Source organism: Prenolepis imparis, unplaced genomic scaffold (genome assembly GCF_030444845.1).
Source record: "Prenolepis imparis isolate NDT839.2.m4 unplaced genomic scaffold, iyPreImpa1.0 SCAF_2, whole genome shotgun sequence".
NCBI classification, from domain to species: domain Eukaryota; kingdom Metazoa; phylum Arthropoda; class Insecta; order Hymenoptera; family Formicidae; genus Prenolepis; species Prenolepis imparis.
In genome coordinates this window covers 15879981-15899695 of record NW_028141160.1, presented here as the reverse complement: position 1 = coordinate 15899695, position 19715 = coordinate 15879981, and the positions used below count along the sequence as shown (strand labels likewise).

Below are 19715 nucleotides of genomic sequence, written 5' to 3'. Positions count from 1 at the left end.
GACATCACGAGTCTTGGACGACCGCCAAGCACCACCGCTTGTCGTTTCGACCGCCGCAAACTCTGGACCAGTTTCTTTATCCGGTACAGAGCGCGGTGGCGGATTTCGAAACGACCGGTTCTCCTTCCACGATTGGCTTTCGGACGACCGAAATAAAGCCGGGTCGCGTTCGCGATATCCTCGCGAACTTTACGATCCTGCTGTGCTGCCTACGGCGCATATACGATCTGTAAAAGTGGCACAGCGATGCCCGAAAATGCACAACGCATAACTTAGACAGTGCAGACACAAGATATAAATCTTGAAAAAATGTTATTTCAAATTTTTAATAACGCTATATATGTATAAGTGTGTGTAATTTTGGACCATTCGAGGAATTTACGTTTTTATAGAAATTTTTATAAAATATTAATAATTTTATAACGTTCGAAATATAATGTTACGCTAATAAAATTAATGAAAGCAAAAATATTTAAATTTCTTTTATATTGTATATGTATATGTATATCAATATTATAAATTATATCATATGCTCTCGCGCTTCTATGAAATTATATTCCTTTATTCTCTCGAGAATTCTATATTTCTGTAGAGAGTTTACACAAAAGGAGGAGAGAAAGGAAGAAAGAGAGAGAGAGAGAGAGAGAGAAAGATATTTGTGGGGAGCGTGATGTGTGCGTAGAGAGGGTGAATATCGCGTAGGGGATTTCCCTTGTCTCCGGATTCTCCTCTCGGTGTCCCCGGACGCGCGTTCTTGGCGCTCGTCGGCCAGTCGTTAATCTTAACAAGCGAAGCGGCGGAGGCGGGGACTCCGTCATTCGTTGCGCACGCCATTATTCAGCGGTTGGGAAAAAAAAGAAAGAAAAGAAGAGACCGTTTGTGTGCACCACCATTATGCTCGCACGCGTGCACGCTCAATAATTAGCGAATTAGCGCGCGTATTATCTCTTAACGCCCGCGAATTGCGGCTTTCGGTTCTGAATATCGATGCTCCTTAGCTAAGATCTCGGAATGTATACACGTAATATGAAAGAATAAGGTGAAACGCGAGCTTTTAAGAGAGCGAGTGTTAAAGATCACGCGTTAAAATGATGAAAAAAAAATTTAAGAGTCTGCGAAACGTCGGTTCGCGCTGGACCGCAGAGATTCGGTGAAGTCGAAAGTTTCGGCGAACAGGGATATCTTACCGCGGATTCGAATCTGGCGAACGGAAATGTCAAGAGTCACTGTACCGCCAGTATTTCAGTAAGATACGACACGAGACGCGCGCCGGACTTTTGTCACAATTAGTCACGCATCAGGGCAGGGCCGTATCGCAGGCAGGAAAAAGCGGTCGAATGCAGATTTCGTGCGGGAAGACTTGCGTTTGCCAGCAGCGAGAGGAAACGTGAACGATAAAGAAAAAGAGAGAGAGAAAAATGACCGTGACGTATCTAAGATTCCCCCCTTCTCTCTTATACACGTGGCGAAACTTCGCTGCTTTAATCCTTCATGAGCACACGCGTGGCTGAGAAACGATGTAACATAAGCTCCGCCAGACATTATGAAAGTTAAACTGGAACAGAGCGCTCACTCTCTTCTGACAGAATACATATATAATGCGCGTTTAAATGTCATTTTTCAATCTAAATTTAATTTTTTTGGATGAAAAAACATAAATAAAATCTATCATAAATTATTATTAAATATTATGAAAATTACAGTGATAAAACGTAATGATAGTGAGAGCAGAAGAAAATGAAATAAAAGTATAACTTTATAATTGTTATATTAATTAAATGAAACAATCTAAAGAATTCCTAGAGAAATATTTTTCAATAAAAACAATTAAAACAGCAAATTCGGCGAATCCGCTTTGAAATCGCGAACGAGAGGAGGCTCTATTCGTGGCGTACGATGTGCCACGGTGTCGTATCTCCGCGTTGGCACGGTTTGCACGCTGTTTTCTTTGGAATTTGAGACCGCGGGTGCGTTGTCGGTGCGTCAATGCGAGTGCACACGAACGATCGGCGGCGTCGCGACGCAGCTTACGCGACAAAGATCTCTCGGTGCCGCAGGTGGTCAGAGAGCCAGAGCGAGGCGTACACGTGGCCGGTGCATGTGCATGTGTGTATGTGTATGTACGTGTTATAAACTCCGCGCAGGCTGCCAGATCGAATTAAACCCGCGTAAGCTCGATTCCCGAGTCGACGATAGCGGCTGTTAGTCCGCCTTGTCATTTCATGTTGCATCAGGGTCGCATTAAATGCATCAGCCAAATGCAAACGGAATTAAATTCGAAAAATGTATCTTTATATAAGAAGAAAAAAAATCAAAATTTACAAAGAATATTATATTATATTCTATGATTTTCTCTCTAAAATAAATTTTTAACATTTTATTTTAAAGAAAACAGATATATTTACTGATATGCGCGGGACATATATGTAAATCTAGATAATGTTATAATTGCGATCATCACATGCGCGCACGCATACATATACGCATGCATAATTAGCGTCTTTTGATTGTCGTCGTTTCGCGCTGCATCCGGCGTCGGCTCAACGGACACTGATATTACTACTGCATGTTGCATCCTGCAGCGATGACGAATTCGGGCATCCCCCGATTTAATTTTAGCTCCGTATCTTTATCGTCTGGCGATAGACAGATGCATTTCGAATGTATCATTAACGCGCGATTATAAATCATGATCTCTCCGTCTTCTACATTGTACACAAAATCGGGCAGTTAATGCCAAGAATCGTGTGTTTGCCAGCGATTACCTTTAATTTAATATGATGAGACTTTTCTGGCGTCTTATGCATTGCATTTTGTTGCGTCGACGATACGGCTTTTGGATCCGTCAAATTTTATGCGAGAGATCAAAGAGAATCGGTGATGAAAATACACGAGAAATGGCATAGAAAACGAATATTAATTTCTAGAAGCTAATTAGCTGTCTTGTGTGTGCTTCTTTCAAGATTACTTAGATTTGACGTAAAATAACTAAAACTGGTTTAATAATAAATATATAAGCTTCTTTGCGGAACAATAAATCTCCTTAGCTCACATATATTTATTAAATAGTATGTATATATCATTTTTTCCTGTTAAATTCTATTTTTATAAAAAATTGTTTATCTCTTTCTTCTTTTCTCTTGAAATCAAGAATTAACGTCATTACTAAGAAGGATTAATCTTGTCGAGCGGAAATTTTTATCATTGTTTGAGCGGTTATTCTTATCTGCATACGTATACATATCCAATGGATTTCGTAGAATAAATTTTAATTGCCGGTTATTCCCGCGTTAATGCATTTTTTTTTAGTCCGAAGTGTTTAAACGCAGCTGGGGAGTCGCATAAAAAGTTAATAACTGCGCGGCAGTGCATCAAGTGGATTAAACGAGAGACTATTGTTGGCTCAGGTGGTCGTTGCTCTGCGTTCGCCGGCTTTCTTTTTCTTGCCTCTCTTTGTGTTCACTTTTGTAATTCTACGCCGTTCTGCTTCTCTTTCTCTCATAAAATCGCGCCTTTCTTCTCCGCCTACTCATCTTGCTTTACTTCTCGGACAAAGGTAAAAAACAATTCAATCATCGGCCAAAGGACACTTGATTCATCAATATCGATTTACATAATTAATAATGTCAAAGATATTAACATAAAAGAACAAATTGCAAAGACATTAATAATAGATATACTGGAGAATGACGTTTATTATAATATTTGTAAATAATTGTTTTCCATATTTATGCGCGCAGAGATTTTATTTCTTTATAATTGCTCCGTACTAAAATTTAGATTGTGATTTAGATGAAGTTAAGGCAATAGTTACGAAAAGTATTTTAGTTCCGATTCTCGAGAGAGTTATAGAATGACGTTAAGCTGATATCAAGCCAAGAGAACGTATTAATTGCTCTCGGGACACACAGAATCACGTGCAATTAGTGGATACAGACGCGACATGTGTGTGCCAGGGCAGCGTCTTGGTCCCGCTATTTTATCGCCGTTGACCGTCGAAGATGAGATCTGTCAAGGATTCGCGTTCGTCGCGGTATTACGCAAGCGAAAGGAGAAAATACTCTTATTATGCGCGGCGCGCAATATAAGAAGAAGACTCTCCTCGAAAATCTCCACTCGTGTGACGGCCTTTATCGCCACTCTGATAATGGTTTTTTAATGACGAGACAACCCCGATGACCTTCGGGCTGTCGCGCGCTCCCACGCCTACACGCATGCAGTTACGCCATTTTTTTTTTAGCCGCTCGTAAACTAATAACGGTGCTCACAAGGCCGAGAAGTATTTCACGTACAGGCAAAGACTTGAGATCGGAACGTTCTACTATGCTCTTAACAAAACACAGTTATTTATATCTTGCTCTTAAAATATGTACGTATTTATTAATACGGAGTATAAATAATACAAGAGATATAATAATTACATTTTATTTGCCAAAAGTACGAATTGCATCGCGTCTAAAGACCTTGGCCGTTCATCTTTATCAAGTGAATGATATTGAGGCGAATGTAGAGAATAAAGTAACCAACATTTAGCATCGGACGCGATGCTAAGTGATGGCGAAAATACTTGGTCAACGTAGAAATTTCTCGACCTCGGCACGATTTGATGTTTGTTTGTCGTTTAGCTTATGTTCGTAGAGAAGCCGTTTCTTTTTTCCTTATTTATAGCCAGTTTGCGAGTACGAGAGAGAGAGAGAGACGCGCCTGGGCGCGGATCGATTAAATTAGCATCCTTTGTAGGACGATCGATTCGCGGACAGATCAAACGGGTAGAGCGAATAATGCGAATTAACGAACGCGTAATTCGCGCATGTGATGCGAAATCGTGGACACATCACACGTACATACACATACTAAAGTCGTTTTCACGCGGCTACGTCAGGGCTTATCCCATTTGGATATCTGCCAATGCGCCGACGATCTAACTCCCGTCTGATGCGCCTAAAATAACGAATCGATCAAGCTTTAACGCACAACTTTCGACGTTGATCAACCGACTAGCGGCAATAACGAATTGCGAAATCATTAATATGTTCAAAATATAGATCGGGTCTTCTTCTGAGAATAATATCGAGGAAGGATTATTTATTGTTTAGGATAATTTGCGATCTTTGTTGAACGCGAACGTTGAATTTCCGGCAAGATTTTATAAGCGATAATAAACTTTACTTTGGAGACTAAAGGAAACAATGTTTCGTTATTGAAATTGCAAAAACTTAATTTGCGAAAAATACCTTCACCTCGATGATATAAAATAACTGTCAAATTAATTTATAGATTCGAAGACAAAAAAATTGATTAGTTCAGAGAACGAGTTTTCATCGATTAATTTACGATCTATATATTTTCAACGGGAGACTTTTATTAGGTTTTTTATTAATATTAAATAGCATCACGCATATAAAATATTAACGAGGCTTCAAGTAACGAGACGAATGCCTGCGCGATTTCGAGTCGAAGAGTAGTCGAAAGATTGTTCTAGGCGTCCGCAGAAAATGGGACGTTGACAGGGGATGTAAATGTTTATCGGTCGATTGCCAATAAAAGCAGAGGCACACATACTGATGGCACGCTTTCAGCGACTTCCTGCCGGCCACCATCTGACAAGGCGCGGTGGGAACCGAGCTGGTTTCACCATCGGCGAAAATTGGAAGTTAATATACGTGACAGACAAGGAACATACCAATAAATCTGTTTCACTCGACAGTCAATCAGTATTAAGTTTGTTTGGAAATTGGCATTGCTTTTTACTTTTTGTTTACTATTGTAACAATTAAATTATTGTCAGTTATTCAGCTTAAATAATTTCAATCTTCTCTCAAGTTTTTTATATAGTCGTTTTATTTTAAAAAATTTTTTCAAGTTATTTTTTAATAAACTATTTATTATTGCGAGTACTCGCGAGAGAAGAAAGAACGAGCCCGCGAAACGGTGATCGGTCGGCTCTCGCCATATTTCTCCTGTCAGAGGTCTACAAACGACACGCGTCCCGCGGTTTATTTCATGACGCGTGATTCACTTGGCGGCGCCAAGCGAGGCTCGTTACTCGTGGTCGCTCTTTTTCGTCGCTTTTCTTTTCCTTTCTCCTGTCTTTGCATTTTTTTCGCTACTAAGAAATTATGAACTGTTCGTGACTCTGTCGACGACGAAATGTTTTTAGCAAACGCCCGCAAGATTATGCGATAATAATTAATTTATACAATGTCATGTGAAATTATGCCGTCTGAACTACACCGTTCGTCCTGAATACGTATTACGTTGTATGTTAATTATACCTACGGTCTTTTGACAAGTGCGCATAAATAATTCATTAGTAAACGATATTAGCAATTAAAATACGGTAAATAACTTTAAATAACACTTTACGTTTTACTGTTCTTCATTCAGTCAGACGAAAACAACTTTGAGAGACGTCTGTGCATCCGTTCTTTGTTCGCTTTTTCTCGGAAAGAAATCGAATTTTTACTTTTTTAGACTTCGCATTCTTATGATCCAGCTGTCAGTTAAAACTGCTTCGCACTTTTTTACACGATATTAAGCGCGGCTTGAAAGAGTGAAAGTCTAGACAGTGCATGTGATAGACAGACACTCCCATAATCTGGCAATTACTTTTAATTCATCCCTTCGACCCTTTGCGTGTCCTTAAAGTTTCTTCCCTCTAAAAGCTCTGTCACCATTATAATCAAGAAATAATGTAGAGGACAAAACTCCACAAAGGATTTAACGCGCCAACATAATTAACTCATAAGGACTAATTTGAAAGACTCATTAATTAAAAAACTCATTTTAAATATATTTAGTTATATATATGTATATATATATAACTATTAATTATAAATATTTTACTTATTTATTTGTATATGTATAAACGATAAAAAAGATTCTTTCAGTAAAGAAAAGAGTTTGTTACAATATATTAACATCAGCAAACACGTAAATAAATGATTGAAAAAATTAAAATCGACATTCTTCCAAATTACAGTAAACAATTTATTAAATATTCTACGTATTTCATAATAAGATTAAGAATATTTTATATGCATAATAATGTAAATTAACAATCACAAAGATCAGTAATTAATTTGAAACTAAAAAATAATAACTTAACAAAATTATAAATTGTTTACGCTATATGTATTATAGTTGGTTCGCTGTTGTTCAATGTTTTTGCCGGCTTTTCCTCTTCTTTTACTTATTGTCCTTTACTGCTTCCTCATGGGACTCACTCGCCAAAACATGATTAATTATGATCGCGCACGAATTAATCAGACTAGAATATGATTATTACGCTGTGTACTTTACATAGTACCGACGTTAATTTTGCTATAAAAAAAATACATAGTTTGTTAATGAATCAGAAGCCAGAAAGGTTCTGTATCTGCATTGCGAAATCGTACACGACCTGCATTGTATTTTATATTGCGACGAGAGAACGCGAAGTTAGCGTGTTCGTAGGGAATAATCGTTTAGCATCTCTTATTGTTAGTACTTGACGCGATCGTACTTTCCAAGATATTACGATATACAACATACAACCTCTTTCCGCTCTCCCTATGAATGACGACAAGCTAACCGTTTGTAAATAATAAGACGCTATACAAAATTTAGGACGATTTCTAAAATGTTAAATATTTCGGAGCATTAATAAATTTATCATATGATGTTTTGGTCTTTATTTTTCGTGGCGTATAGCACATTATTCTTAAACACTCTCATGATCGTCCTATGTTCGAGAGAGTCGCGGTTATTTTCTACAATTATTATAATTAGCGATTAACAATTAATCCGTAAGCGCATTGAAGAGACGACTATTTCGTTCGATCTATTTGTTTGAAGTAGGAAAGCTGTAAGGAAAATTTTACGAGGCTGATTGTGAGTAGAATCATATCGAAAACTGCAAAAATATAAGAATTTATTGATGGATAACAACATACAATAACACACAATAAAAGAATATATATATATATTATATAAATTTTTATTAAATATTAGCTAAGGAAGTTTAAAAACCAGCAATAAAAAAATCTTAATTGGGCGAAATAATTATTGTTTAAATATTAATTATTTTCTCGAACATTGCTTTATGATATGAATATTTCTATTTTACAGATCGACATTGTGTGCCACAACTCCGTCGTTGCGCATCATCGGTGAGTGAAACTATTTTTTATTTTACACATTTTGTGCTTTTTAGCATAATCTTATTTGTTTTACATGTATTACCGAATTTTTTCGAGCGAAAAACGCTCTAAACTTTAACGAGGTAAGTCGTATTCCTCGTTGTAGATATTTCGAATGAAGAAACAAATATTATTGTTATTTCGTTATCGTAAGTCAACAAAAAAAAATGTGCAATTTCCTAGATGTGACGTACTGTTTCCAAACAGACCGATAGTCCCTTTTTCTTTCTCGCGCGATAATCATCGCGGATTTACGCGTGAGGGAGGCGGTAGATTTATCGCTCGCGACGAAAGTGATATCGCGGTAGCGCGAGGGTGAAATTTTGATCGCAGTGTATTCTTGTCCATATAGTTGTACGTACTATGTCGAAGAGCAGGGGGCAAGAAAGTGCAAGCAAGGGGGCGACGCGTATTCCTACGGCCATTGTGTTGCTAGGGCGATTCAGTGACCCCCCGCGGATATTGCCCGTCACCGAGGGTGAATGAAAAGGGAATATAGCAACCCCCCGAATCGCGGGATAAATATCGCTCGCGGGGGACCCTCCCACGTAAGAATTCCTAATTCAACGTCGGAGGGGTGAAAGACAGAGAGGAAGAAGGAGGAACGGGCACGCCTTGTGTGCACGCGTGGAACCCTCGAATTTTATCGATTTTATCGCCCCTCTTTCATCCCTTCGCCCCCCGGGGAACGCGAAGGGGTGGACGTGCGCGAATCCGGCGCGAAATCGAAAAGTGCTTGTTCCTTCGTTTCCGGTACGTAATATTGTATGTAATTGCATAATTTATTTTGAGATAGGGAGGGAGTACATTTTTATTTCGCGTTCTCTGTATTGGGGTCGATTAATTTTGATGTGTGTCGCTTCAAAAATGTATTAATAGTAAATTATATCTAATATTTATATCTGAAGAAAAGAAGAATAATTTGATCTCCAAGAATATATAGAATATTGCATAAAAATACGCATTAAGGAATATTTTTCGTAACATATTTTATATTCTTTGATTATTTCCTGTAATGCAAATTTCTCTAAAAGAATTAATTTTTTTTATAAGAGCAGCAGGTAATTAAATTTTGTTTTAAAGAACCGATATTCTTTCGATGCAAATCAGTTGAAACCCGATCGGATTGCGAATACGTATATACATACGGTTTACAGTATAGTTTTTCACGGTCAACGTGCGTGCGGCCCCGGCCAGTCTGGGCGTCGGGACGCCCGGCGCCACGTCTACACCCCCGTGGCGTCACCGCGGAGGCTCATAAATTCTCTGGAACGCGGGTTCTCCTGTTTCGTTTACCTTATCGGCGCCGGATGAAACACACGGTGGCAGCATAATTTTACACTTTTTCGAGCGTTAGACTATCTCTCGATGCTCCCGAGATCGATACCCTCTCGACGCGAACAGGACGACCGATCGTTCGGAATTTATTCGAATCGGTACAATATCTGAAAAAGAATTGGAATGTCGTAGATGCATAATGCAACTGATTTTTGTCTCGATTTTCTACATTAACGTGAACTATTGGATATTTGTGTGTTAATTATCTTTTTTTTAATTTTATGCAGATGTAATATCCTATTTTTTTATGATGCCTATTTAAATTTAAACGATGGATATTTTGTTTCACGGAAGCTAAGATTAAATTTACAATTTAGATGCATATAAAAAGTCAGAGCTATAATTTCATTTTAGATATTTCTTAAATCTAAAAAATTCATTTTTTTAATAATATTTATAATTTTTTAAATTACTTTTTTTTATTATAAAACATCTTTGTATTTATATAGTCCGAATAAATTGTTATTTATTCGTTCATATGCATCTGAATATCGTTATCACACATGTGGTAATACTCTTATTAACGGCAGATATTATAGAGAGAAAAAGAACAATAAAATTCTCTTCAAGATATATGTTAATTTCATAACGCCTCCTTAAACAGAGTACTAACTGACCTTAACTATGTTGTTGAAACTATGTCGACCCACAAGAAAATATAAAATCGCGCATGCATATATTGCTGACCTTTCACGTATATTTATTTATTAGCGCGCTTACTGTTTTATTGCATTCTTGTTGCATAATACGCGCATAAAACGCAACAGTGAGATCTGCTATCTCGCGCGTTGGCACTTCGCATAATTCCCCACTTTTGTTGTGTGCATCGATTCGCGTAGGTTTGTCCTTCGAGGATATCGATCGGTCGGCGGAGCCGAAATTCGTGCCAAATGCATTTCTCGCTGCTGCAAACGGCTATCGCGGATTGCAACGCGCGAGCGCACTTTCGGGCAAAACGCTCGTCAAGGACGTTCGAGAGATCAAATTGCGATCCGGCCATCGTTTCATTTCACGAAGACAGGATGAACGTGTCGTCCTGTCTCGTGCGGACGGAACACGCTCGGAAAGTCGGGACCTTCGAAGATGGTCGAGGCGTCGCGTACATAAACGCGCTCGCATGAATTACATCCTGTAATTATGCAGCGACTAGCCTTTATCTTGGGAGAAATTTGCTCATTGCAAATGGTATACGACAATAGAAGAAGCATATATTTTGCATCTAATTATCGTATATAAACGTAACTGGACGTAAACGATTTTTTAATAAATGCATAATTATATATAAATATAATATTCTCCGAATACCTATACATATGAATTACAAACATTGTTTTTTTTTATAAATATGTATGTACTTAAATCATAGAGAACAGAGAGAGAGAGAGAGAGAGAGAGAGAGAGAGAGAGAGGTCCTGAATATGCATAACGGATTTAACTTAAAATTTTGACAAAAGTTCATTATTTTTAATAATTCAAAACAAAATTTACTTATTGTTAGGTGCACAAAATTTTGCCTAAGTGATAGGTAAGCACTCTTTGTAAGTGCTTAATAACTAAAATATGTAGTGACGAATGGCGACGATTTTCTATTTTTGGTCTTGCTCTCTCGCACGTCGTTTTCAACAACTACGTCTTGTTGACCATCGGAGTGACGAGAGTTCCCCGACTAAAATGGCCAGAGCTTGGAGAGCGAGTAGGTTAAAGTGCTAATGCCGTATGATTGCCGACGACTAGCACAACCAGCGACCAGCAGTATAAGCAGCTTCGCCGCATTAAATCGTGCCGTGTTCTACCGGGTGTTCGTTCACAAACGCATTCGAAAAATTTTTATTTTTAATCACGATTGAGTTTGCAAAAATAAATAAAGTGGAGGGCTTTGTGTTAGAAACGTGGCACGTACAAATTCTTATTGAAAAAATATAAATCACGTTTTTCTACATTATTAGAAAAATTAAGACGGATAGAGAATGGAAAAAAATTAAATGTTCTTCATAAATTATATACTCTATAAATTTGTTTATTAATCTTTTTTCTCTTTAATTAATTTTCGAAGATAATTTATAATTTTGTAGACAGAGAAAGTAACTGGTTAGAAAAATTAAGAAACGAGATAATAAAAAATATAATAGATAATAGATAACATTATCTTTATGTCTGTTATCATCATATATTATCATTATACATACTTTTAACTTGAAAACTTTAAGTAATTATTACAAGTAAAAATTTTTAAAAATTAAAGTTATAATAGACAAACCAAAGAATATCTCTCGTAGAAAATATTCAAGGGCGGTATGAGTAGATCGTGAATGAAAGGCATAAAATGATTTCGTGTATAGTGGTGCAATTAAACACGGCATGAGGGCAGACGATGTCGTCGTTGACAAAGGACGGCGGTAACTTTCGGCCCAGCGGCGTCTCGCCAGTTCTGACTGTTATTAAACGTAATTTAATATCTTACCCCGGTCCATTCGTAAACCCAGGACCCCTCTCGGAATTTACAATAAATGTGGTGACGATTTCTATATTAAAGTCTACGAGCGCCAATGCGTTCTTTCCGTGTAGGCGACATCCGCCTCGCTTTCTCGAAAGCAGGAAGATTCCACTGATTACGAAACTTGGTCGACCTATCAAGAGATTGTCTTTCGAATTAATCCTAGTTTTATAAATTGAAGAAAACATCAAAATAAGAATATTTTCTGCATAGCAAAATTAAAGTATTAATTAATTTTTTAACTCTCTCTAATAAGCAAGAAGGTGTATATTTATTATTTATTTAAAATCAAAAATCAATCTCTCAATACAATAAAATCGATGGCAATAAAGTCGGTCAGTTAACGTCTGGTAATCTGTCGATTCGTATAGAGAGGGAGGGAGGACAATTGGGGAATAGGCAGGAATGAGATTTCTCGGCAGCGATAAATATCCACTCTATCTCTCGCCCCCTCGTTTTCCCCGCCCTATATATATCTCTTTCTTGTATAAGTGCGGCTAAGTTTATTAGAGCAATTTCCAACACCGAACGATAGCCCGTCCGACGATGCTGGAAGGGCTTGAAAAAGTTGCGCTCCCGGCGACGGGGTTTCCATGACTACCCGTTATATAGGGAGTCCGTAATTGCTACGTCCAGCCGCCACAACGATGATAATTATTGCTTGTGGTTTTTAGCGATCGTGCGAATTTCAAACTGTACTAAACTTACTCCGCTGTTGATGTCATATTTTTTTTTACTTTTTTTTTCGACTCGCTTTTATTAATCGCTTTTATAATCGCATTTCTGCCAACTGTTCTTAATGCATATTAATATTCGATAGGAATAAATGTGAATATTTATTTCGATAAATATTATCATTGCATTAAACAGTACGGTTTTATTATTTTATTATTCATTTGAATTTAGTGATTGAGATTATGTGTATGATATATAATCTCTGAATTTATAATCTATATAATAGATATGGTAAAAGATACATCTTATGTCAATGATCACGTTTCCATTGTCGCGAATAAATATAGAGACCATTTAATACGGCGAAAAAACATCAGAATTTCAATTCATAAAAAGTTTAATTTAATTTCGAGAAATTTTAATTTTATGTATGTTATGGGTTGCATTAATGAAAAATATACTTTGAATATATAATATGCTAATATTCCCCCCCCCCACTTAATTTGTTCATATTATTTTATTTAAAAATTTACTTACAATTTTCTTAAAATCTAAAATTATCCACATGATTATTCGCCACGTTACGTCGTAACGTTTGTAAATAACCTTGTACACTCGAGAGAACATATGTGGACCGCGGGAATATATACGTGTGGCACGTTTCTTACGAATTCTTTCACGAGGCCTGAGAAGGAGGAAAAGAAGGAAGAGAAAGAGAAGGTTCGAGAACCCGCAGGAACGTAACAACGGTCGGCTCTTTCGTAAATTATTTTCTGCGGGTTGAAGAGACAGCCCATCTCTTTCTCGCACGGCGATGGTGGAAGACGAGGGGTCGAGGGGACGGGTGTTAAAAAGAAGGCGAAAATCGGGGTACAAACAAAATCGGAGAGGAAGGATGGCGTGAGCGAGAAGAGGAAAAGGGGAAGGAGGATATGGAGGACGAGGAGGTCGAGGGACACCGCGATTGTTTAGCCTTGACATTCGCCTCCCACATCCTGCCGGGCTGTCAGTGGCACTCAACCGACAAATTTTCGATCGCCACCAGTGATTTCTGCTCAAGGACTGAGCGAGACCCGTTATCTCATTTAGCTGGATTCGGATTTCGATGTGTTATATAGACACGTGCAAAAATATATACGTACGTTTTCTAAAATGGAAACACACGATGATTGGCGCAAGGTCCTTGTTTTTAGTGGAAATCACCGTTATTATATCCTCATTTCAATTCTCATTTCTCTCTCTTTCCTCCGTACAACGTATATGCATAATAATCTATCTAAAATAAATTTAAACCTGCGATGTAATTGAATATTTTGCATGTACAATAATGTATATGCATCTAATTTAAAATTATCTTCGAAAGGTGTCGCATCTTCAATAGAGAAAAAAATTCCAACTTTTAAAATTTAAAGTAAAATGACTTAAATGGTAATGTTTAATTTCTCGCTTAGATTATATCATAATTCTTTTCCTTTTATTAATTTTGATTTCTCTGCCCAAGAAGAATTAATTTCTCGCATATTGCAAATCTGAAGTGAATAAAATAAAATCCATTTCGTGAGCTTGATAATTATACACTCGATAAGAAATCGCTTCTGTAGCGGCAATCTTTAGACCCTATCTCTCTTTCGTTCGATATTACGATGCGATCCTTATCGCGTCGGTTCTAATCAGTCCGTAACAGAACGTAATTTTGCAATTTCACGCGAAAACGGCGCGTATAAGGTCTTTCGAAAATAGCACGAGATAGTGCGGGTGAGTGAAAAGGAAAAGTCGCGCGTACATACTACGGTATTCTCCTTGAGAACTCGCAGCTGGACGTCAATTTGCATTTTTGCATAATGCGTGCGATTTGTTTGATAATGTGTAATGTGCTACATTCTAGTTCCGCGAATTCGTAGGAGAACGACGCGAGCGGCGCGCGAACACCTCGAGGCGGACCTTAATAGGTTGGTCCTTAAAAGAAAACGTGCCAAGGCCAACAATGATCTCAATAGCGAACGATGATCGCGCCTATTATTAATTTGCACCGCGATTCTCAAGCTGCAGGCGCCATCAGATGGACTCTGCGGCCTCGTGCATTTTTTTTACCAACATATCTAGCCATTTATTACTTGAAATGCAAAATAAAAAAAACTGATATTTTTTTGAATAATAAAGTATTTCAACTTTGTTTTTAATTTACAATCCTGTTTATCATATTATCATGCGAATGTAATAATTTTCCATTAACCTTTAAATCAACGAAGCTAAATATATTTATATAGGATTCAAATAGTTATGGTAAAACTATTAATAAAATATCTATCATAAATTTATATAAAACCTATCTATCTCAAAATCAGCTTATTTACACGTACATTACATATACACACACATATAAATTAATAAATATATATATATATAAAATTAAATGTTATTTATTTTTTATATAATATATATATTTTTACTTTTCTAGATTAATCTATTTAATAATTTTAATAAAATTTTTATATAAAGTATTTTTTTGAATTTTGCAAACTTTTGAAGCCATAAAGATATTGTTGATTATTCCAAACATAAGTCTCAGCATAATTAATTAATCCTTCGAGGATTATTTTCTTCGACGTCCACTGCTGTTCTTCACTCGCGTTAAATTGCGCAATATTTCGAGCTTTTCCACGAGAACAGGTTAATAAAATTACTTTTATTTTTAATCGACGAGGATGTTGCGACATGCTTGAAACATTTATCGATATATCGAGAAAGTGTCCATGAGTTACGCAATTTGTTAAGACAGATGAACGAAGCAATTTTGTAAAGGATCATGATTTTTAATTAGAATTTAATGAGAATTTTAATGAGATAAAATAAGCGCTATTTAAAAAAATTTTTATATTACAAAGGAAAGTAAGATAAATAATAAGGGAAAGTAAATCGATTAATTTATTTCTCGCTCTCTCCCTTACATTATTTTATAATATTAAATAAAGGAAGAATATAAACAAAATTTCTTACAATTCGTGTCTTTACACTTAAGTTATTCCGATGTATGACAAAAAGAACATTGAGATTAGAGTCTCGAGACTTCATCTCGACTTTATCTCATAATTTCTCTGAACAATAATTAACGAAATAATTGACGGAATGTCAGAGCAGAAAAATACATTCCAAGTGCGATTGTTTTATTCTTGGAAAACACCAGAGCGCACGTCATCGTAACAAAGCGAAGTATATTTTATGCACTCATCTTTATATTAATATCCTCTATTTGTATTGCATTTTACCGTTCATGACTACCACTACGTCGCCGGTATCTTATGAAAACAATACCACATGGTTGTGCGCGTTCACGTATATAATGATTATTTGCCATCGCTGATTCAATGGAGAGGAATGCGCGCGAGCGAGCGAGCGAGCGATCGCGAAGGGTGCGTAATGATCGATGTAAGACAGTAAGATCGATGTACTATTTGACATAGTGATTTGCATGAACGAGCGACGCCCAGAAATCGAGATCATCGATGACGACTGTTTCGAATTCCCGACAGCCGCGATTTGATTTTTAATTAGAATTTTAATGAGAAAAGATAAAAGAAGCGCTATTTTTTCATTTTTTATATTACAAAGGAAAGTAAGATAAATAATAAGGGAAAGTAAATCGATTAATTTATCTCTCTCCCTTACATTATTTTATCATATCATATATATAATATTAAATAAAGGAAGAATGTAAACAAAATTTCTTACAATTCGTGTCTTTAGTGGTACTTATTGGTAGTCATGAACGGTAAAATGCAGTAAAAATAGAGGATATTAATACAAAGATGAGTGCATAAAAATTTGATTGACTCACCCGTCACGAATCTTTGCTTTCTTCTATATTAATCGACGATTCTACATATTATCATCGGCCATTTCCAAATTTTTTATTTTATGTTTATTCGCAATTCTCGTATATTCAAGAAATTAATTTTTCTTCAATCATATTGGTATCTTGTATTTATTCGTATAAAGTTTTTGCTTTTATATCTCATTTATTTACAAACGAACTGAAAAGCAGTTTTAAATATTTAATTATAAATTTGTGAAAAAAATGTGTGTGTACGTTTACAAGAAGATATATGAAAAAATTGTCGATGAGGAGAAACGCCGACGGCGATTATTACTCCAAGATCGACGATCTTATCGTGTGCGTTTTGTATAAAATCCGCTTGCCTCGGCGACGATGACGAGTGACTATTCGACTTGAGGTGTCCCTGAGCGCTAAATGATTTCTGAGATCAATCTTGAAGTCGTTTATTCTCGATACCAACCGCGTTTGGCGTTCTTTTCCATTAGCCCGCAATTTATTGCGATTGCGATTGCGATGCAGTTATCTTATCACGATCTAACCAAGATCGTAGATCGTAGATGCATTATCTTTTCAATGTTCAATTAATCAACAGTAATTAATAACAGAATGCGTGATATTTCTAATCCCGCGAGTGCAATTTTTCGCCAGATAGAAATTGATACACTATTAGCCAATCACGGGCGTTTCGATTGTCACAATGATTATTTTCAAATCCCTTCGAGCGACAAAATGATTTCATAGTCGAGTCATACTTTGCATACTGTGCTATTTAATGCTCCAGAAGGTGCGCCGGAGAGGAGATACGGGAGGGGAAATATGAAAAATATAGTGGAATTATCGTCTCTCGGTGCATGCTGCATTGTTATTAGTAGGCAGATGGAAGAAAGCCGACATGAGCGATTGGCGTTTAAGTGACGTCAGTCAACCTCACCTCACCTAAGGATCGTGAAAATAGGCGTGAAACAATGTCGATTAGATCGCAACGCAGCAATCTGCCTTCGCGTATCCTGAAGGCTACGGATTCTTCTTCGCATCCTCGCTTCCGCGAGCGAGATTTACTCGTTTAAATGTCCCGAGTTCGCGAAATTGCGAGAAATATAAGATAAAATGAGTTTATAGTATGAAGATTAAAGAAAAGAAAAAAAACTTTGCATAGAAGATAGAAATAAAATAGAAGAATAAAAGTAAAAATATCGCGCAGTTTCCAAGGCGTGTCTTAAAATTAACCCCTTGCACAAATATTCTATTGTGTTCAACTATCTTAACTTTACGTAAGATGAAGAACAAGAAAATTAAATTAATTATAAAGGAGATTGATATATAAAAAAATCTCGCCTTTTTAATTTTGATTAATTTTCTTAAGCTTAAAAATGAATATGAAAATTGGTATTTCATAGAAAATTGAGACTTTGTTTTACGGGTATAAATACTTTAAATATAGAATACGATGACAGATTATTTCTGGCGGCAATTGTTGAAAGACGGTCGTCGTGCAAGATCGTCGTTTCACCGTGGTAGATAATCGCCTTATGTCACTCGCCTGATTAATACGCATGAAACGCGAGGGGGTCCGTCGAACTCGTCGGATAAAAATGACCGGGCACACTCGAATCGCACGAAACATTTAATGACCGAAACAGTGTTCGACCTTCGGCCAGTGTCGCCGAATTAATCGCATTACGTGGGTTTGTTTGCGTACATGCGTAAAAGGCGAGGAAGAGTGGGCGGGAAAGGATGTATCGTTCGTAAATTTCGCCGACAAACCAATAGCCATCTTCAATGGTTCTTTCGAAACGCAAACCATTCGTTCGGTCCTCGGATAAGGAGATCACACTGTTAGTATAAGTTTACACTAATTTACATCCGAGTCGAGTGTTTTTCTTATCTATATATTTCTGCTTTACCGCGCTTTCGTAATGGCAAGGATAGTCGATGGATTTTAATTAATTGATATATCGTGGCATTGCGTGTAAAATAATAACATGAACGAACAAAGTTAAAAAAATTTGATGAATTAAAAATTTTTATAAAAATATAGGAAGGCTATATAAAAATGGATATATATTAAGTCATGATCTTAATTTTTGTTAAATTTCTTTTTATAATACAATATAGTGTTTGATCGAGACTTGAATCCTAATAGAGCGTATTCTTTAATGTGGCCTGAATGAGTAAAGCTAACATGCCTCTAAATCTTGTTGCGTTATAAACGGATGCTACGATTTCACGCTTTCAGCTGCAACAGGATTCTCGAGTGACGCGCGCGACCCACGGCATTTGTTTCTGCCACGTATTATAGTAACATAACACACGCCGACTTTTCCTCATAAATTTATTCAGGTGCCTGTCAAATAGCTCGTTGTACGATTTGTGAATAGGTAAAGGCTGTGTTGCTTAAGAAGCCAGAAGTGACGGTCTCCCTCCTCCCCACTGATCTTCCTTGAAAAGGTGGGCGCGCGATTCATATTGTAATTTCAACAAGCAGGATCCATTTGTCTTGCCAGGAACAGTTTTACAGTAAATTCGTTATCCCCCTAGAATAGCGCTAGAGAAAAAGAGAGATAGAGGAAAAGAGAGAATAAGAGAGAGATAGAGAAGGAAAAGAGGAGACAGAGCCTTGCTCGCCGAGTCGTGACGACAATGAACCGTTTCCGTGGCAATAAAACAAAGCATTGTTTAATGTACATACTCTGCCTCGTTATGGGGGTTCTTTGTCCTTCTTCGCGTAATCATGCACGAGCTTCGACTAGCATCTAAAATACTTCTTTAAGAGGTCCGGCAATCATTCCATACTCCGATTTTGAAGCCTCGATCGCTTTTCACTTCGTATATCTTAATACATAAGTCGATAAATATTTGTAACAAAAAGAATTTATAAATGATTTTTATCTTTATTAAAAAGCTTATAAAGTATATGGAAACATCCATTAAAGAGAAAGATCAATTTTTAATATATGTATATCTTCAAGATATTCTTCAATTTGCCTGCGTGAGACAAACTGTATATATTTTTATTCTGTATTTTTATTGCGTGATTATTATCATATATTACTAAAAATTTATTGTTATTTATTAAAAATTTCAAAATAAAAAATGTTTTATGATTTCTCGTGCAGAAAAAGGATTTATATTTATTTTCGTTGCTAGAAAAATTAAGATTATACTCGCACTGTCGCGTTCAACGCTTGCAAAA

The 19715-nt window shown here is 36.7% G+C and overlaps 1 protein-coding gene across 5 annotated transcripts in view; it reads left to right on the top strand.

The window, feature by feature from the left end:
• LOC145949021 (uncharacterized) overlaps positions 1–19715 on the top strand; it is a 68811-nt gene that overhangs the window by 27478 nt on the left and 21618 nt on the right. For 4 of the 5 annotated variants that reach the window (XR_014427526.1, XR_014427525.1, XM_083058695.1 and 1 more), the window contains exon 3: positions 8110–8150. Coding sequence is in view for 3 of the 5 variants with exons in the window: in XM_083058695.1 (XP_082914821.1) it covers positions 8110–8150 (41 nt within the window). In the remaining 2 variants the exon portion in view is untranslated. Of the gene's footprint in view, positions 1–8109; positions 8264–19715 lie in introns of all 5 variants that reach the window. The other variant, XM_083058696.1, reaches the window with a different exon arrangement.